This window comes from Chroicocephalus ridibundus, chromosome 2 (assembly GCF_963924245.1).
Source record: "Chroicocephalus ridibundus chromosome 2, bChrRid1.1, whole genome shotgun sequence".
In the NCBI taxonomy this organism is placed as follows: domain Eukaryota; kingdom Metazoa; phylum Chordata; class Aves; order Charadriiformes; family Laridae; genus Chroicocephalus; species Chroicocephalus ridibundus.
The window spans coordinates 55,758,805-55,779,432 of NC_086285.1; the positions used below are offsets into that span (position 1 = coordinate 55,758,805).

The window sequence follows — 20,628 nt, forward strand, 5'->3', positions numbered from 1 at the left end:
GTTAACCATTGTGTCAATTTAGTCCTATATCAGCACTATCTTGTGGGTATCAGACCTAGCTTCTTCATTGTTTACTAAATTATAAATGGTTTAAGGCTGAGTTCTTTAATTCTCATAGCATCATACATTATATAAAGGTTATCCAGCCATCTGTTTGGGTTCAATTTATATTAACATGAGTGTACTTACTCTCCATATCCACATAAAGTTATGACAATATTAAGACTGCGTATGGGAAAGACAATTTTTTATCTTAGTTCCTAAGTGACAAGGAAAAGGCCATTCTAGAGAAAGTATGATGTTTTCCTAAACCTTTGGATAGGAATTGCATTTTGTTCTGGAATGAGATCTACAGAGAAAATCTACATCTATCCCATTCAGGACAGGCAGAATGTTACAGCAAATGTGGTAAAGCAGGAGAACTTAGCTAGTGCCTTTTTATCTTGACAAGCTTTATCTACCAGCTTCCCATTGCAACCAACATCCCATGACAGTCCAGCATTCAGTCAGATTTTTCAATGATTACTCTTACTCCCTTCAATGGATGCCCACTCTGACCATCTATCAGTGTCAAGTGTACGCCTTTCACATGTCTCTCCTTTGTAACTATTCAGCAACTGGGTTGTTGTGCATTAAACTAGTCTGGCCCTAAAGTCTTTTCTTCAGCCCTAAAGTCTTCTCTTTGTGCTCAAAAGCATTAGTTTAGGGATAAGAAAATGACGTGCTCTGAGAACTCATTTTGCTAATACCGTAAGGACCAGACTAACTGTGTTTAGGACACAGACACAGTTTTTTCCTGGGTGAACACAAATGCAATCCCTCTCTCCTGCCATGCAGAGAGATACCCCCCTGCCTAGGCATGGGGCTTTACACCTTCAGGTGAGACCTTGCCTCACGCCACACCAAATGAAAGCTTGGAGAACTCCTGTTTTGCTAGGGGAGGCACTGGATGGAAATGAGGATACAGACAACACACCGTGCTTTCACAGAGTAACCTAAAAATGTACTCTCTGCGTCTCCCCAGAGCCACCATTTCTAGAGAGGTGCAAGGTGGAAACTCTCAAAACAACACTTAAGCAGGTGCTAGCAGCACAGAAAGGTGCATTCAGGAATAAGGAAACGAGTCATCAACAACCCTAAATTAAATGGGGAAGGTCAGTGGCAATGGAGCTCTTTTGAAAGTCCCAGAGCTAAAAATCTTGGTTGAAACATATCCCTGTTTGACGCTTTTCAGTAGTACAGCAGGTCATTTTGGCCTGACAGGAAACCATCTGCTCGCACCTGGCATAGCTAAAGCGGGTTTAAACACAGACATAACCTGTTGGTTTATGTATCTTAGAGTGGAAATGAGTTAGTGACTCTTTTTAGAAAGCTTTTCCCCACCTTTCTGCTGTTTCCACTTTTTTTTTTATAAGACATAATAAAAAAAGACAGAAATCCATGACAATCCACCAGAGGTTTTTTTTTTGTCAACACTTAATGATAACACCTTCCCTGACGCAGAACCGAAAATATCGTGAGCTTCAGACAGGAGTAATAACAAGTGCTTTGTACTTGAGACTGACTTTTCACTGCCGACTTTTTTTTTTTTAGATTCATTAAATGTGCAAATATTCTGAGATGTATTAATGTGTAATAAAATTTTCTTGATTGGCAACTACAAGTAAGGAATCTTTCTGTATAACACAGTGTAAAAAAAAAATGTCCTTTGATCCAGATGGGGGGGGGGAAGTCTGGGCCAGTTTTATATCACCACTTCAATACCGCAAACACTTCTGATAACAGATACTACTGAGCAATCCAACACCACTATTAAAACAATGTACTTCGTGGTAAGTCTTTGGTAGGATGGGCTACTGGTGGGCATTATTGGTACAAGTGCTTTGAGTCAAACTGCAAACTGGATATTAGAGGGGGAAAAAAAGATTTATTGCTCACAAAAATAGATCCTTCAGAAAAGTGACTTAACAACCTCGATACTGCACAGTGCCTCCTTTAAAATATACTTTTTAACAGGGTCCAATTTTTTAAATTCTTTTCCACATAAACACTGCCTGTAGAAAACAGCCCTCGCTATAGAAACCAGAACTGAAGGGCATAAGCTGAGTTGCGACACTGAACAAAACACACCATACTCAAACCTGCATTCATCTGCAGTCTGCAAACACGTGTTCTTGATCCAAAATATTTGTCAGCCCATATTTGAACCGTATTTGACAGAGCTTGTTCCTCCTTGTCCCGCCCTGTTGCTATGTCATGACTCTTGGAGATACGACTCGTTAAGGATTAAGATGCCATTCAAATGGCACGTGTGTTTGTCAGCAAACGGTTGCCTAAATTTCTTCCCAATTTGCTTCTCAGCTTGACTGTCAAATCAACCTAGATTCTCAGCCAAATTCTGAATTGCCATTTATTTTTACTCTAATACGAAACTTCGCACCAAAGATGCTGGCACTATGCTTGCAACAAATACGTTCTTGGATTGGTGCTACAGGAAAACACAATGCCAGGGTGGTATTAAGAATAAAACCCTCTTCAGCTCTGCAAAACGCCAGCGAGGTTTGCCTTCTCTGTAACATGCTCTTCAGACCCTGGAAGTACAGATTTCGTAGGAGGGTGGGTTTTTTAGTAGAAGAACAGAGAGCAGAAGTAAGTTCAAAAGCCCTGGGGTACACATAGCACCTTGACTTCACTGAATCTGGAGCGACAGCACTGCTGGGCTAAACCCTAAGGTGACCGGTTGGTTGAAGCTCCTGTGGGCTCAGCTGGAGCTCCCGATAAAAACAAAGCTTATCAATGTAGCCCATTGCAGACTCCTTCAGCTTCCACATTTGTACTTAATGCACTGCTGTCTTAATTACGAGGCAGCTTTGCCCTCCCTTTCACCTTTCCTTGTCTTTCAGCGTTTCCCCAGATACTCAGCACTGCCTATGTGGGGTGCTGCCTCGTTATTCCCAGCTTCCCACCACACAGGGAGGACCTTGGTCAGCCCTGCAGACCCTGAGGGAATAGCCCTGTTCCAGCAGTACCATCTGTCCCTCCGCTCATGCACGGCAGGAGGCAAATAAAACAAAATGAACATTCAGTACTCTCTGAAAGCCTGCAACGTCTGGAGGCTCGGTACTGATTTTTAAACGCGCAGTCATCTCTGAAGTCTGCAGCTGTGCTCACCTATCAAGTAACCAGATGGCCCAACAAAAGTCAAATCCTTTTCTAAATGGCTTTCTTGGTTAAGTGTGCAACAACTTGTTTGGTTAGACATACAAGAAGAGAGGAAGGGAAAGAGAAAGCAAAGCAGCCAGGAAAGGATGTCAGGAGAAGAGAGGGACAAAGAAGGAGCAAACGTGAAGGAAGATATGACTGTCCTGATCCTAACTCTGCTCACACATTTTTGCTGAGAATTAAGTAGGACATCATTTAGAGATGTGCTATCAAGAAAGTTATACTTTGTTAGTTTGCAAGAGTGTCACATCATAAGGAATATATTAATTTATTTACTAATTAATCCAGAAACTACAAGAGAATATAGAGGGAGGGCTGTACTATTTTTTAAAATCAAAGACACTTCCCCGCACTGTTATACTTCCACGTTCCTTGGGATCTAAATGCCATATTTCAAATACATATCTCATGTTCAAACATCCAGCTTGTTTTTGGATCGCAGCCAGCCATCTTCTCACCTGGACATGAACCTCATTCTGCTGTGGTTGTTTTCCACTTGCCGCTTCACAGGTAATGAATCTGCTCCTTTACCGCTTCCTGACCAGGGCCCTGCAGTGACGGTGCTGTGGCTGCAGCAGCCAGCCATCCCCTGGGGTCCCTTTGGTTACTTCCGTGCACTTTTCTCCCTCTGCGTTTCCTCCCTTAGCCAGGTCAGCTGTGGGGACATCTGCCCTAAGCCTGCACCACACCAGCCTGCCTCTGGACTCAGCTGTGCTCCTGCCTCTCTTCAGGCCCTTGAATTTTTCTTCTTCTTTGTTCTGCCTTTCATCCTAGCACTTAGGTTTCCCTTGTGGTAACAGTGTGGTTAGTACGCATCTGAAAAACACGAGGCAATCAATTAAATTCTTTCCTCTCTGATTAGGCTCATTAACCATTCCTTATGGTTTTGACAGGCTTAAAAGTTTTCCTATACTTAAAGTTACTGACAATTTTATTTTGAAAATAATTATTTCATGCTTATGGCAGATCCATTTCAGCAGCATGCCTTATGTATTTAAAAAGTTCATCCAAACTGCATAGAGTGGCTACACCAGCGTGAAAAGATAACACCCACATAAACCAACAAGGATTTAGGTGATAATGGCCAGTCAAACATCTGGAAACCTAGTTTAAGTATAAGGAACCATATCCACACACACATCTGCACAGGTTTAGTAACAGTAGCACATTTTTATTTATTCCTCTACATCCCCTGCATGCAAATAAGTCTTGAAAGAACCTCCTGAATCTAAACCTAATATATGCATTTTAAGTGAAAAAATCAATGTCATTTCTCAGATCTCAAAGACTATTCTCCATACAAAATGGATCGCCTTTATTCAGTTAAACTTCTCCATATGCAGTGCTTTATCTACTTCTACTTCGTGCTTAATGTGTATTAACCCTCGTGCATGTGGGTCACTTATCTGGGCTTTGCGGAGACATAAGGGGTGAATCATCCATCGAAGTAACTGTGCTCCCATGGCACTGCAGACCATCACCTACCTCAACTACACACCACTAACGCCTTATACTTCTGAAAGGACACAAGCAAACGCTTACCACTGATCACAGTCTAGAAAGGAAACTCAGATTCTCTGAGTTCTTCAGGAAAATTTTTATTTTCTCAAACCCCTAATTCATTAAAAATAAGACATCAGTGTGTACTTACAGCATTTTTCAAATTGAAACCTGGGAAAAGTAGGATTGACGGTTTCTTGAAAGCATGTGCAGGCATGTGTGCATGCAATATAAAGATGGCATTTTGTGAAATGTTTCTGGAAATAATAATAGGGGTTTGTTTGTTAATCTAGACTCGAAATTGTTTTTCAAATAGCTTGTTTTAGTGACAGCCCAAGACTTTGGCAGGTCTTCCTCTGCTCTTTTGTATCATAGATAAAGAGGATTGATTGCAGTTCACGGACTATAGCACTGGGCTCTGTATCACTACAAAGCACAAATTTAACCATCTTGTGGATGCAAAAAAGCGGGGTGAAAGTAACTCCAAACTGAAACTTCAATGGAGCATCAAAGGAATTAATCTGCTACAGAGTCAGGGAGAACAAAGCAGTGGATCTTATCTGGGAGTAAGCAGGAGCTTTTTGTCCGAAAACAGCTGGTAAGAAAAAGAAGGCACAACAAAAAGAACTGAGAACTAGTAACAGGGCACTGGGAGTCGGAGACCAGAGATTTGACGTGTGGTCCAGCCCCTGACTTCTCTGGGCCCCCACCCATAGAAAGGCCACTGAACTCCTCTCCCATTGCCCCACCAACCTTCTTAGAAAATATCTAAACAGAATTTTACCAACTAAGTGCTTGTTCACACCAGTCCACAATTCTGCAGAGTGCTCCTGTCCTACAGATAATGAAGAATAATTATTAAGAAAAAGAAAGGAAGGCAGAGCAGCCAGGAAGAGGATCAGGCTATTTCCAGCATTAGCTTTCTCATAGCACAAAGCGACACTTCAGAAAGGTGTTATATGCGTCTTCACCGCAGGCGTATGTTTTACCTTACCCTCTTAAACAGATTAATAAACTCCAATTACCAGAGACTCAACATAACAATACGACACAGCTGCTTTTCCAAGTTTGTCATTGGTTTATGATTCCGGCAACTACTGACTAACTAGCTACTCATTAGGTCAGGAACAAACTGTCTTGTATCTGAGACCAGGAAAGGCTCAGTGATACAGAGCACTGATGCTGCAGAACATTTAGGGAAGAGCGACCCAGCCCTGGAAACACTTTGGGTTGGAGGCTCCAAGCAGCTGAGTTTGCAGCAGAGCCCAATGAACTAAACCGCACAACAGTTCCCTAGGGAAAATGCTCCCTGTGTTGAAGCAGTAGAGACATCTGCTACCCTTTCTCCCCCTACTCCACAGTCCCCGAGGCGAGCAGGAGGACAGGCAGCGACTGCTACCTGATCAGATGTTTTGGTAGGTGTGAACCCCACTGTGCATATTTTAGGCAGGTGAAAAAAATCCCCCTGCCATCTCCAGGTGAGTTCCGGGAGCTACTTCATGTAGGCAGGCAACTGCGAAGGAGTGTTAAAAGGTATCTTTCACCCTTTATTTTCTTTTTCTCCCACACTCAGCAGTCTGCTATCACACACTTGCTCTTATTACCTGGTGGCCAAGTAAGAAGGGCTGTGCACAGCCTGGCCAGCTGTGCTGAGTTGCTGCAGGCAGGGTGTGCGCAGGCATGCTGCTCTTCCCTCCATGCCCACTCCCACCTCATACTTACCCCTGCTTTTCTCTGCTAGTTATCCACACTGAAATATCTTGCTATGACAGATGCTGAGCAGTCTCCTTCACAGATTCTCCTTGCCAGTGCCGGAAACCTGGGCTATCGAGATGAAAGGAAAAGTGTATTGCCCTTTCATTCACTGAGCTCTCATCCTCACCATCTACAGCAGCTGGTTGGACCAGAGACCAGTAGCACATCTTAGTCTAGGAGGCAGGCATTGGAGATCAGTCTGGACCAGGAATTCCTGTCTTTTCTAGATACACAGGTTATCACCATCCCTACGTCTCTCCACTACACACCTGTAAAGTCACACTCTTAATTGTGCCACAACAGGAAGGTGGACCGCTGATGACATGACAGCTAGCAGACCTTGGGTCAGAAACATTGGGTCTTCGATAATATGACAATGCAAGAGAGAAAGGATCTGCTGGAGGAACAAGATGCAGTGAAGAAGACAGTCCAGAATCAAGCCCAACAAATTAGTGGCAGATTTTCAAAAACGTTATTTTATGCCTGGATGCGTTCCTGTGCAACCTGCTCTAGGTGACCCTGCTCTGGCAGGGGCATTGGACTAGATGATCTCCAGAGGTCCCTTCCAACCCTATGATTCTATTTTAAAGAGAGGGACTAAGTGAAGCGTAGAGAGAACAGTAGAGGAATGGATGCATGCCCAAGAACTAAAAAGGAAACTGGAAATAATAAAAGTGAAAATATTAAATTGTCAAGCAAGAACAGAGGAGGAGGTCGCCTTGATATTAATAAAGCTTTGGTTGGCAAACATGGAGATATGGATCCCCATAAAACTGAAGAAATAGCACTTTCTTGACTTGATGGAAGCTAAGTGACAATGAGGAAGAGTGTATTACATAGTAACTCACATGGTTAACACCGCATATGGGGAGAAAACTGCAACATGAGAAGCAGGTTACCTTCCCTCACATAGCAGCAAAAACATCACATGAGAACCTAACAGGAAGGAGCCCTGGGGTTTTCTCTCACCCTTCTTCTGTGCTTGGCACCCAGACAACCAGAATATACCTCTACCTTTTAACCTGCACATTAGAAAGCAAAACAATTGAAAAAAAAATCAATACTTTAATAACAGCTACTATGTTGCCTCCTTGGGAGTGTCATGTGATAACTCCAGTTAAATCATAGGGAATGCCGACAAGAGAGGAAAACCACTTGTAAATTTTGAAGCAAGAAGAAGGAACACACTTCTCTACATCAAGGAAAGCTAGAACAGGGAACAAAGGGCTTGAACCGCAAAAACCAGCATTTAAATTGAGTAAGAAAAGAACTTTCTGCCAGGACGTGCCTAAGCAGTGGCACACATCATTTTAGGGAAGATGCAAAATCTCCCCCATTACATACTTTCAAAAGCAAGTACTGTCTTGAGATAATTTGACCATCTGCAAAAATTTGTAAAAAGCAATTGTGAAGCGTGGTCTTCTGTGTTCATCCAGTTTAGATAGGTTTCCACAGGACGGCAAAACCCCACACCTCTGACACAAGCAAGGCTGAAAGATGAAGCTCTCAGTGGAAAGCAGGATGTGTTCCTCAACTGAGTGGCTGACAAATCTTTTGGAGGTGAGCAATACCTGTTTGTTTACCTATGGATTTTTTTTTTCTCCTTCTACTCATTTTTAGAAATGCCCGAGCTGTTTCCCTTGGAAAAAGATACTGGAACACAAGAGCCTGAGACCATCGGTGCTCCCTCAGAACGAAGGTCCACGTGGCCCAATACTCTTGTCTCCCAAGTGGTCACCCATCAAAGCCCCCAGGAGGGCGTATGAGCAGCGCAAGCCTCCTTCTGCCAGGGTGCTGGGGGTGCTCAGAGGCCTCCCCTGGGACCCCCACCCCCAGCGTCTGCTGCCAAGGGCCCAGGGGCCGTGTCTCAGCTCCGCCCGGGGCCGTCAGTCCCTGCCTGGGGGATGCTGTAGGTGTGCCCGTCTCTGCCCCTGTTTCCTGGGTGGGCCTGGGACCTGCCCTGCAGAGAGCTGCTCTCCTGGATGGAGCCCTCAGGCCTAGGTCAGGGCTCCTCATGCACAACTCGAGGCGTAACATAGAATAACTATTCTCTTGTGTTTCCTATGCCCACAGTGACTCAAATAATGACGAGACTGATATTTGTCTGAAATGCCGGGGTTTTTCAGCTCCAAGAACACTTTCAAGGACACACAACACAAAGGTTACAAGTGGAAACAGGATTTTATTTGTAGTTTTCTGAATCTGTTTCAGAGCTGATGCTCATAAGCTTTAACCCAATGCACATGTGTAGCCAGGAGCAGGCTGAGGTACTCTTGAGTTGAGCTTGAAAAAAAAAAAAAACCATCCCTTGCAGCCTGGCAAAGGGAAGCCACAGAGCTACAGAAAGGTAGCAGCAGGAATACAGGGCAAGCAGCCTCTCTTTCCTGAAGAGCAAAAACATGAAGAATGAGGATCAGGACCGACCACACGCAGAAGTAGTACACGTAGCAATGACAAACATACTTCTTGCCTTCCAAGACTCATTCCACTGTGCTTCTTGTCCAGTGATGTCCGAAAAGCGCTCTCGTGCCTGTCCTGTGCTTGTATTGCCCGCGGGGAGAGCTGAGAAGTGGCAGCTCCGGATGGTGCATCAAGCCTGAAGCCCTTCCAAGCAGAGGCTGTTTTGCCCAAGCAAGAACCTCATGGAGCCAAGGGAAGAGCGGAGCTCGCTCCCGCTCCAAGCTTGCCGTGGGCAAGAGAGCCCGAGAGAGCCAGGGCACGAGTGGTGCCTTGGAGGTGCAAGAGCAGCAGGCAAGAACCGAGCCGAAAGGGCCGCGAGGAGCCCTGACAAGGGGCTGTGCTCAATGCCACAGAGGACAAGAAGCAGCTCCCGGGGGCACCCTGGGGGCCCCCTGGGAGTGTAGAAAGCTTCCTCCCCCCGGATGCGGGGCACGAGGGCCACCTTCGTGGAGCAGGAGCAGCAGGCTCCTGGCCAAAAGGGCCCAAAGGAGCCCTGGCAAGGGGCCCTGCTCAATGCTGCAGAGGAAGGCAAAAAACCCCCTGGGGACATTTGCTAGCCCACCCTGGGGGGAAAAAAAGCCTTCCTCCCCCCAGCTGCAGGGCACGAGAGGCCATCTTCGTGGTGCATGAGCAGCAGGCAGTGACCTGGCCACTATGGAGCAGAGGGGCCTGACAAGTGGCCATGCTCAATGCTGCAGAGGAAGGCAAAAAACCCCCGGGGAGCAGTGCCAGTGTGCCCCGGGGGAAAATTCCTTCCTGACCCCAGCGCTGGCGATCGGCTATTCCCTGAGCATGTGAGCAAGACCTGCCTCCTCGTCCCGCAGGCTGGTCACGCCTCCCAGGAGATGCCCAAGCCCTATTCTCCCTCCACCTGGAGCCATCTCAGGGGCTTCTGAGAGTGGCCAAATGTCCCCAGCTTGATTCACCTTGCGGGCAAGAATCCTTCCTGTGCCTGGCAGGATGCCAGTGGGTGCTCCAAAGCACTGGGACCTTTTGCAACTTCTCTGCATTCCATTTCGACAGCTGCTGCCCCTGGCTCTGCAGGGGATGAGGATAGAGAGCCCTGCAGCACTCCTTAAAAAGGCATTTCCTTGGTTTTGCCACTGCTGTCCAGCTGAAAAGGATTTCTGTCCCTCAGATGAACTTTGAAGGTGGCCTCATCCAGGCTTCAGTCTTCCTTCCTCAGCCCCCACCAAGCAGTTCCACCAGCAGTGGAACTTTCTAGAATTTTTTTTTTTTTTTTTTTTAAGAATGTGTTGGGTTGGAAGGGACCTTTAAAGGTCATCCAGTCCAACCTCCCTGCAGTAAGCAGGGACTTCTTCAATGAGACCAGGTTGCTCAGAGCCTCATCCAGCCTGGCCTTGAATGTCTCCAGGGATGGGGCCTCCACCACCTCTCTGGGCAACCTGTTCCCATGTGTCACCACCCTCATTGTAAAGAATTTCATCCTAATATCTAATCTAAACCTACCCTGCTCTAGTTTAAAACCATTGCACCTTGTCCTGTCGCTACATGCCCTTGCAAACAGTCCTCTTCAAGGGCTTCCTCTCAGATGTCTTCAGGCTGCCCCCAGGCCAGCTATGGCAGTGGGACACAGGAGGATGCTCCCTTTTATCCTGCCTGGGGCACTGCGACTTCTGCGTTGCCAGGCAGTGGTACTGTGACATGGGGGTGACGGGGCCGCCCTGCACAGCCCCACCCACCACCCCTGTGCCCAGTATCCTTTGGAGGAAGGCCTTTGGGCTGCTGTCTCCGAGGCCATCCCTATGCCCAGGGGACTGTCCCTGCCCTCGGTGGCCATGCACTGGGCACAGCTGCTGGGCATCCCTGACACCTCCTCTGGCACTCTGGTCCCAAGGACAAACCTCATGCTGTTACTCTTCTCTCAGGCCACAGCAGCAACCAGCCCTGCAGTCCAGAGACCTATTAGCAGCTTAAATTCAAATTTCCAGAGGAACCTAGGGATACAAACTCAGCCTTTTCATCCAAGTAATCTCGTCCTCAGAGCTGACTCAGGCAACCTCATTTACCAATAGATCTGTTCCTGTTTCAGTATAAACAGACATTTAAATGCATCAGTGTTTCATTTACTGTTACAACTGGGATGCAGGCTCCTGAGTTGCTCCGATGCTTTTAAAACTTGAATCCAGATTCTTCAGATGACTGTTGGCAACTTCCAACAGAATGCAAGCTCAGCATATCCATGCTTCCTGAGTTTTGGGAGAAAAGTCATTGACGAGATGCAGTGAAGAGCAACATAAATCAGTAGACACTCATTGATTAAAAATGAGGGTGTGCAACCACTGAAAGTACCGTCTTTTGGATGATGTGAAAAATGGAGTGACCGATAATTATTTCTAGTTGTTTAAAGTCCTGTTTCATTTAGAGTACTAGCCTGGTCCAGCCCATTTTGGACAACTGCCTTCTTTCCCTCATTAGCACTTCAGGATTAAATGCATGATTTCTTACTTTCTTTAGCCTTACACTATTTTTTGTGTCATTTTCCATATCAGGCCATTGGCACATTTACCTCACCCATTCCCACAGTGTAAACTAAATATTTCTGGAATCTTCTAAGAAAAAAAAAAAAGATTATTGATGTTATCAAGTCTGCTCTATTACAGATGGATGATTGCTTTTGTTTAAACTCGGAAAATAGCATCAAAGGATGCATTCATATAACCCTCGAATTTAACACTTCTAATGCAACACAGATAGATTTGCACAAGATGAGATGTTTTCACGTCAGTTAGTTAGCTTTTGTCATATAAATAATGACTAGACGACACACATGTATATGGGCGCATGCACTACGTACACCATACAACTAAAATTTCTCCTAGGCTGCAAGGAGCTGAAGATAATGATAGCATCATTAGAAAAATAGTTTCCAAAGGTGAACATTTATGTTTTACAACCACTCCATGTTTTTAATACATATGTTACATGAGTAACAAATAATAGAAAATGACGTATAAATGCTTTATAAATGCAATTGACTATAGGGACACATTAAGTAAACTGAAGGTCCCCAAATCCAATATAAACAACCAGATAAAACAACTCAGAATGTATTTTAAAATTTCTGAACAAGTGTGATATTATACACTTGTCATAATGCTATCCTACTCACACCATCAGAAATCAGACTTAACTCCTAGATACAATTTACTTGTTGTCATCAAGCAACCAAACAAAAAAACCCCATCATTCTGTATCATTCCCATTTAGGGGCCTTTTCTTTTTTTTTTAAGGTAAAGTTAATCAAAAATAACTAAGGATTTATGTTGTATAACCATCAAGGAACTTAAAGCTAACCAGAAGCATAGGCACAAGATAATAGATGCACACAGCTCACAACAATAACTACACAAGCATTACAATGAAGAGGGAAGCAAGGATACAGAGCTATATGGTACCTACCCTACACGTGCAACCTACCTTGTGTCAGGCCCCTGACAGCTTTGTTCCCTGTTAATAAGCTACGTTTAGGCCCATTGGCATAAGAAACAACCAGCACAGATGCCGTAACGAGGCCAAAAAATCGCCAGATGCCCGACTGCAATACGTTCAGATCAAATCAGACAAGTTTTCCCCTTGTTAGCGTGGCCGATCGCTGCAGCAAAGGTACAGCAGCCCAGCCGTCAGAGCCCACCAGCACCCCCAGTTTGCACCCAAGGCACCCGTCAGGCTCAAGGTGGCAACCCTAGGGCTGGTGCATGAGCAGCTTCTGCCATGACACAGGACCTCAGGTACTCAGATGAAGGTGTGCTCTGGTATGCCCGCACATTTCTGCCAACAAGACCTTCCGCGCTTGGACAGACAGGCCTGGAAGCAGCACCTGTGATTTAAGGCTTACACCAATGCTTTACTGGGCAATCACACAAAACGACACTGACAAAGACTCAAGGAAACAAACAGTATTTTTAGTCTTCTGCTTCAACGACCGACCCAGCTCAACCCACACCATAAAGCCATCAGATCTCATCAAACAATTAAAGGGTGCATAGTGTGTTTTACTCGCAAACAGTTGTGGTCCAAACCTGCAAGAATGGAAATGTATCATCACTTTGGTACTGAAAAGTCTAGTACTTTGTGACCTCATGAGCTAGATAGGGGTATTTGAAAGCGAGAAATCCATCACTTGCCTGTGACAGCCTCAACTATTAGATTCTTAAATAATGGCATGATTACATATGAGACTTCTCTACATATTAATTGTTGCAATTTTTATTCCCTTAGAGCTCCACAGAGTTCAACGTGTGGCAAAAAGGAAGCGGGGATTTGTAGACAGAGAAGTGTAAGAAATAGTGGCCATAAAATAATCTCTTTTAATTCTTCAGAGCCCAATTAGACAGGGCTCTGGATACATGCTAGAGGGGTATAAAGGTTTTACTAGCCCTCGAAAGAGGTGACTTGCAATGCTTCCTGACAACTGTGCCTCCCAAATTCATGCTGAGAACAGCTTTGTAACAAACTATACTAATAGCTGATGCAGATGTTATATATAGTCACAGACAAATGCATTTCTGCTTGGTTTAAGGCCTGTATCTATGGTCCTGCCCTGAGACACCCACCAGCTAAACAGGAACGACTTGCGTGGAACTTTTATACCTATCAGCTGTAATTAGTGAAGATGAACAAAATAAACAGTGGCCAACAAGGCCCTCATCTTTTATCAGAAACTCCTGCGAGTTCCCCCCGACTTCGCCGGTTGTTCATTTCCAGGCTACAGTAACACAAGAACCGGCACCGAGCTTCCCGAGCAGCATACCCTGCCGGCTGCACAACAGTCGGACCAGCCTCAGGACACTTTAACCAGCTCCCCAAAAATGAAGCAGCTGCTAATCATGGTGTGGGCCACCTCTTCCACCAGTGCTCCTGGCGGGCTTCTGTCACACCAAAGGTTGGGGGGGTGAGGGAGGGGGTGTCTTCTGTCACACCAAAGGTTGGGGGGGCGAGGGGGGGGGTCTTCTGTCACACCAAAGGTTGGGGGGGCGAGGTCTTCTGTCACACCAAAGGCTGGGGGGGGAGGTCGAGAGGGGGGTGTCTTCTGTCACACCAAAGGCTGGGGGGGGAGGTCGAGAGGGGGGTGTCTTCTGTCACACCAAAGGCTGGGGGGGGGGGCGAGCTGGGGGGGGGAGGTCTTCTGTCACACCAAAGCTTGGGGGGGCGAGCTGGGGGGGGAGGTCTTCTGTCACACCAAAGGTTGGGGGGGGGGGTGGCTACTGTCACACCAAGGCAGGGGTTTACGGGGACGGGACGGGGGGACGACACCGCTTCTATCACACCAAAGGGGGAGATGTTCTGTCATATTAAGGCGGAGGGGGGGGTGCTTCTGTACAGCGCTGCGGCCGGCTGCCTCAGCAAGGAGGCTCGCTTCACCCGGGGATGAGCCGGCGCGGATATTAAAGGAAATGCAATCCTCTTAGGAGGGCCGGCGGTGAACCGAGGCAAACACCCTTCTTCTCCCCGCGCCGGCCGGGGCTGCAGCCCGGCCACCCCGCCGCGCTGCGCAGCCATTCGGCCTACCCCCCGACAACGCTTCCCCCCCCACACCCGGCGGCGGGGAGCCCGCCGCCCCGTGAAGGGCGAGGAAACCGCGGCTGCCTGGGGCCTGCGGGCAGGTGGATGCCGGCACCGCCGCCTCTCCCGAGCGGAGCGAGTGGCCGGGGGCACAGCGGCACGGCCGGCCGGGGGGCGACTGAGGCGCCTAAATGGGACAGTTACATAATAACGCTCCCCCCCGCAGCCACCCCAGCCACCCCTCGGCGGCGGCTCCGCAACCCGGCCGGCCGCCGGAGGGCGAACGGGGCCGGTCTCCCCTCGCCGACCCCCGGCACCGCCGCCCCCTTCCTCCTCCTGCCCGCCGGGGCGAGGCCGCCCCTCCCCAGCACATCCCATCCCACCCACCCACCCCCATTTCCCGCCCCGCGTCGCACCTTCTCCTGGGCGCGGTTGAGGCGTTTCTGGACGTTTTTAGCGAAGATGCCCGTCTTCATGTCGGCCATGGCTGGCGGCGGGGATGGGGAGGGTGGAGGGGAGGGAGGGGGAAAGCGGGCGAAGCAGAGCCCGGCGGCGACGAGGCAGGGATGGAGGGATGGATGAAGGGAGGGTGAGGAGCAGGAGGAGGGCCTTAAAGACACAGCGGGGAGAGGCGGGGCCGCCGCCGCCTCAGGTGAACCGCGGCCCGCCCCCCGCCCCCCCAGGGTAGGCGGCTCTTGGGCCCCCCGCAGGGCGGGCAGCGTTGTCTGCTGGAGATGGAGGCAATTCCTCCAGGTCATAAAAAACACTGATAACGGGTGCGTGTGTCTGTGAAGATTTCCAGAAGCCACCCTGATGGCCATGCCCGCTATCGGCATAAGCGCCCCCGCCCCCGCCTCTTGTCAAGCCGGGGAGTGTGAGGCACCCACTTATCATAGAATGGTTCATTTTGCAAGGGACCTTAAAGATCATCTAGTTCCAACCCCCTGCCATGGGCAGGGACACTTCCCACCAGACCAGGTTGCTCAAAGCCCCATCCAGCCTGGCCTTGAACACTTCCAGGGATGGGGCATCCACAACTTCCCTGGGCAACCTGTTCCAGTGCCTCACCACCTTCACAGTGAAAAATTTCTTCCTAATATCCAATCTAAATCTACCTTCTTATTCCCCTAGCAGTTTCCACCAGGCCAGAGTTGTTTCCAAGCTCCTCTGACACCTTTCACTCCGGTTTCAGGGCTGCAGCGTTGCAGCCCTTCATCACAGCAGTCAGACCCTGCGGTCCAGGGACCTGCAGCCCTGGCTGGGCCCAAGCAGGGATCACTGGGGCCACCAGCAGCCGTGCTGGGCTCACAGGGCCCACGCCGCTGAACGCAAGCCGTGCACCTCGACTTGCCACTGCACTGCTCTCAGCATTGTCCTCCTGTCCATCGCTCACTCCTGTCTCGGTATAGCAGCCAGCAGCAATAAACTGTCTCCAGACTGGTTTCAGGTTTTTGATCTCGTTCCTCAAATTACAACTTGCCGCCAAAACTAGAGGTCAGAGCCCACAAAACTCTCTGTCCTCCCTCGACAGACGAGCACCCTAAAATCTTTCAAATACAGAATCGCTCAGCACTCAAGGTTAGCAAAGTCAGCCTTCCCAGGTACCGTGGCCCCAAATTCACTTCTGGCGTTTATTTCTGCTGTTTGGCCAAGCATGGAGTTCCCTGATCTGGAGAGTAGAAACCCAGCGGCAAACACCGCAAAGCAATACAAAGCAAAACACTGAAGCTCCAGGCTCTGAGCCTGCGCCGATATTCTTCTACAGGGAGCTGTTCCATGTGTGTTATACTTTTCATTGATTTACCGGATTGGTACTAAACACAAGTCAGAAGCTCTTGTACCTGCCAAAAGAAAATGTATCATACACCCACTAAGTCCATCTATGTTTCCTGAGACCTTGTATTTCTGATGTCTGTCCAGCCCCAGACCTGCATGACACGTTTTCCTGTAGTATTAGGAAGCAGATTTAGCGCACCAACTGCAGCAGTAACAATGCTGATTAAGAAATTGTGACCTTTATAAAGGTAAACAAAAAAAACCAAACAAACACAAAACAACGAAGAAAAAAAGCAGAAAAACAAAGAAAACACATCATAGCAACCAAGAAAAATATTTTATCCAAAAGATTGCAGGCAGTCTCTTATAATGCTGTTAGGCTGGTGAAAGATCAAAACAAAATCCCAGCGTGCATGGGGCTCCCAAATTCTTTGAAATAATTTTTCACGTCTCCTTTAGAGTTTCTGGCCAGTTTGGCGTCCGATTCCAAAAGGATCACAGCACTTTAATAACAAAAAAACATGAAAAGATGTGGTCTTAACTTTGATTACTCGTGCATTTCCTTCACCAAAGAATAACCAGGGTAGCACGTATCAGCAGCACAGAGTGTATTTTATGGCACTTGGGCTATTAGGGGGAGGGAGGACACTCTCCCGTGCCTTTTTGTCCCCAGTTGTCCAATATATGGATAGTAGATCCCTCACCGCCAAGCCTGAAAATGCTTTTTCGTGCTGGTGGATGAGGAGCGTGAAGATGTGTGGGCTGTACTCTGTCATACAGCCGCTCTCTTCCTCCTCAGTCAGTCGACCTGCGCTGGCTTTGCCCCATTTAATGGCCTTGGAAAACAGCCAGAAATGGCTTTTTCACTGGCTGGTTTATCAATGCGCGTGTTGCTCTCCATCAGCTAGAGTTTGGAAAGTAATTATCAGCGAATAATCAGGCTGATCTCCCTATACTCCCTGTCTGTCGCATATAACATTTATTGTTAATCTCCCTTAAGAGAAAACTTCCCCATTAACATGTATTTTAAAGCAAACGTCTTTCTCTGTGTTGTTGATATCTTAGTCTGAAATAGATGATGTTTAAAAATGAAGAATCATTTACTACAATTTACCCTGCTTGTTTTCTCCTTGTACTCCTTGTGTTATTGTTTATTTGTTGTTATTTTAAAATGAGATTTCACTTCAGTTTCATTCCCATATAGCAGGGATGAGCAGTCATTCATAGAAAAATGCTCCTGATGGAGTGGTGATTTTTGAATGTAAAATTTCTAAGGGGAAGGGAGAAGGAGGGTATTACACTGCTGCATCACTACTTTTGCCGGGTGACGATCCCTGTTCATCCACAATGTTAGTCAGAAAAAGAAGAAATCTGCATCTCTTCTGACTCATCAACAGCATAGTTTCTCATCACTCATTTCTGCTTTTCTGAGCACTCTTCACTCACGTAAAGCAATAAAATCAGAAGACACTGCTCCATAGGAGTCCATTTTACAATACTGATAAGAGAAAAAAATTGGCAGGTGTCTTGCAGCCGTCTCCATCACAACGATAATTCCAATATAGATATCAACTGCTTAGGAGTAACACAGCGACTCGCACCTTGCAGAGCTCTACGAACAGCAGCGTACGGAGGCTCACAACTCACACCCCAGACACGGCAGAAAAAAGACATCCCCATCATAGCGCACCACTCTAATAGTCACTGCAGTGGCAAATTGGGAGTGGGAAAAGATCATTCAAACGAAGCTGCAGGACAGCCCGGGAGTTGAAACCGCGCTGTAATTGTGGATTCGGGAAGGCAGAATGTATGAACCCAAATTCACTGCCAGGCGAGACAAACAGATTAGCAATCACGGGAGAGCAACATTAGAAGTTAAATGATTTCAGGTGTACAGGACCTGAATTTTAAATCTCCATTTACAAACAGCAGCTTGCAGTTTAGGTCAGCATATAACGGGCAGTAAAAGACTGGCTAAATTATCCAGGCAGTTTCTGTAGGTCTCGCTGCTCTTTGGATGTGGGTCAGGGAGAGGAAAGCTGCCTGTCAGAATCACAAGACAAGGAAAGTAAGGAACACAGTGGGAAACACAGGTCAAAAGAAGAAATGTTTTCAGAAGATAAATGCGGTGCGAAAATCTAGTGATTTTCACCCTGTGAAAATGTAGTCTGGAGAAAATTTTTAATAAACATCTGAAATTAAAAAATAGGCATGTTCTATATTTAAAGACTTAGGTATTTATTTTTAATTAAAATTCTTCTTAATAAAGTCAAATATAGATATTGTATTTTTTTTTTTTTTTACATTTTCTTTAACTGGCATAACTTTAACACCTCTCTCTCCATCATCAACATGCTAAGATATGTTGAACCTGTACTAACATTCTGGCACAGAAAACCAGTTCCATCACTGGGAAGCACTTTTATCTGAACGGTGCCCTTTGATTTCAGCTTCATTATTTGAACCTGTCTGGCTTCAGAGAGCTACATACAGGTAGCTAGTTCCCCTGGAGGTCTATCCTGCCACTGACTTCAATCAGTGAACAGCTGGGTCAACACCCCAGGCTCTGAACCCCGCCAAAACGAGCCTTACGTGGGATAAGCGGCACTAACGAGGGGCCTGCAGAGCTTGTTCACCGAATGAGCACCAGTGATGCTTCTGTAGGAAACTCACTCCTGGGCAGCACCCATGGGACATGGATGGCCGTGCAGTGGGAAGGTGTGTTCCTTACTCCCTCCAAGTCCTTTTCCCTGAAAAAGAAGGAATTAGAGAAATTACCTCTGTATGCAGAAAAAGAAAAAAAAAAAGCTAGAGAGAGAATACCTGGAATTACTACGGCCTTTGGGTGAATCTTTCCAGGTTTGAGGCTGTGAAAGGATATAAGAAGACATGACAAGAGAACCAAAATCCTTTAGGGTTAGCAGGTAGGGGTGGGACTGAGTAATTAAGTATCACTTGGTTAATACCAGGCATTTTTACTTTTTACACAGTTGAAGTGTCAATAAAATACATACTTGAGGGAAAAAACAGTGTGAGGAGGAGGACAAGCTTTCTTGAGATCCAAGAATGAGTTTCTACGTGGCCAGGGTTGCAGGGCTCTGCAGCTCCATCCCCTGGTGAGGATAACTGCCAACCTGGACCCACTGCAAAAGGGGCTGCACAAAGAAATTGGCTTTAAACTCTATCATTTAGGCAGCAACAGTATCTTGATAGGCTGTATATACAGTATCGATTCCAGCATTAGGAATGAATGCTGAATAGGATACCCATGCTTTGGTTGGCCTCATCCTCATGTGTCAGGTTTTAAATTAAAATCACAGGGAATGGCATAGAAGATGAATTTTGGAGAATCATGCTGGCTGACAACATATGAGCTTTCCCATCATATGAGCTTTCCCACCATATGAGCTTTCCCACCGAAGTAGAAAAACTCCCATAACACAATAATAAAAAAAAAAAGGAGGCTCCCAAACTTAGACTTTTAGGAAGCTTGTAAATTTTCTGAAAAGTACTAACCACTCTTCGTCAAAATTCGGGCTCCCTTAGTCTATCTGAGGTCAGCATTCAGAAGTCATTGAAAATTGCTTTTGAAAAATCTGGGCATAGAAGTGCTCCACACATTTCATCTTCTCAGTCAGAAGGTCACAGGCCAGAACCAGAAATATCTGCCCTTTTAACTGGCAACAAAGGAGAGAAAGGCTTTCTGTAGGACATCTTTTGGATCTCTCCTGAAAGAAAAGGTGAGATCCAAATACACCCTTTGCTTAAATAGTGTATTCCTGCACATGCAATTTTCCATACCCCTCCTCTTTCCCATCAAGTATATTTATGATATTCCTAGTATTTACAGTAAGAATCTACAAAATCACACCTTTTGTTTGCATAACAATAAAAATTAATTTTGTGACATTTAATAGAGTTCTTTTTTTGTTTTTTTTTAAAGCCATTCCACCGCAATCTTGTCTTCCTGGGGAATTCCTCACCAGTGGTAAGTTTCTCTCACAAGTCAGGCACTTGTAAAGGGAACAGCTGCATGACATCAGTTTGATTCCCTAAATGATTCTTTGCTCATGAACTGGCTGATAATGGCATTATGAGCACATATAGCATCTTCTAGTCTCTCCATTTTTATTCCGAGTGCTAATGCACATTTACACACCGCTGTTGCCTCCGCTGTTCATGTGGACTAGGAGGAGGGGGGTGGTGAACGATGTATAATCCTAATCCTCAAATGTTTAAAATTTGGAGGAAGATGACCAGCCACAACTATTCTGATTGTGTGTGCCCCTAATGGAATGAAATGCAAGGCAGTATATACATGCAAAATAATAAATACATTTATTTTTTTACAAAGATCATTGGATTTGGTTTTCTTCAAGAAGACAGATG

The 20,628-nt window shown here is 46.4% G+C and overlaps 1 protein-coding gene across 3 annotated transcripts in view; it reads right to left on the bottom strand.

Moving 5' to 3' along the window:
• Positions 1-15,055, bottom strand: part of AMPH (amphiphysin) — a 123,938-nt gene extending 108,883 nt beyond the window's left edge. Inside the window, exon 1 of one of the 3 annotated variants that reach the window (XM_063325579.1) lies at positions 14,880-15,055. In XM_063325579.1, the coding sequence (XP_063181649.1) occupies positions 14,880-14,948 (69 nt within the window). In that variant the 5' untranslated portion in view covers positions 14,949-15,055. The remainder of the gene's footprint in view (positions 1-14,879) is intronic. The other 2 variants (XM_063325578.1, XM_063325577.1) reach the window with 2 other exon arrangements.
• Between the last annotated feature and the right edge of the window lie 5,573 nt (positions 15,056-20,628).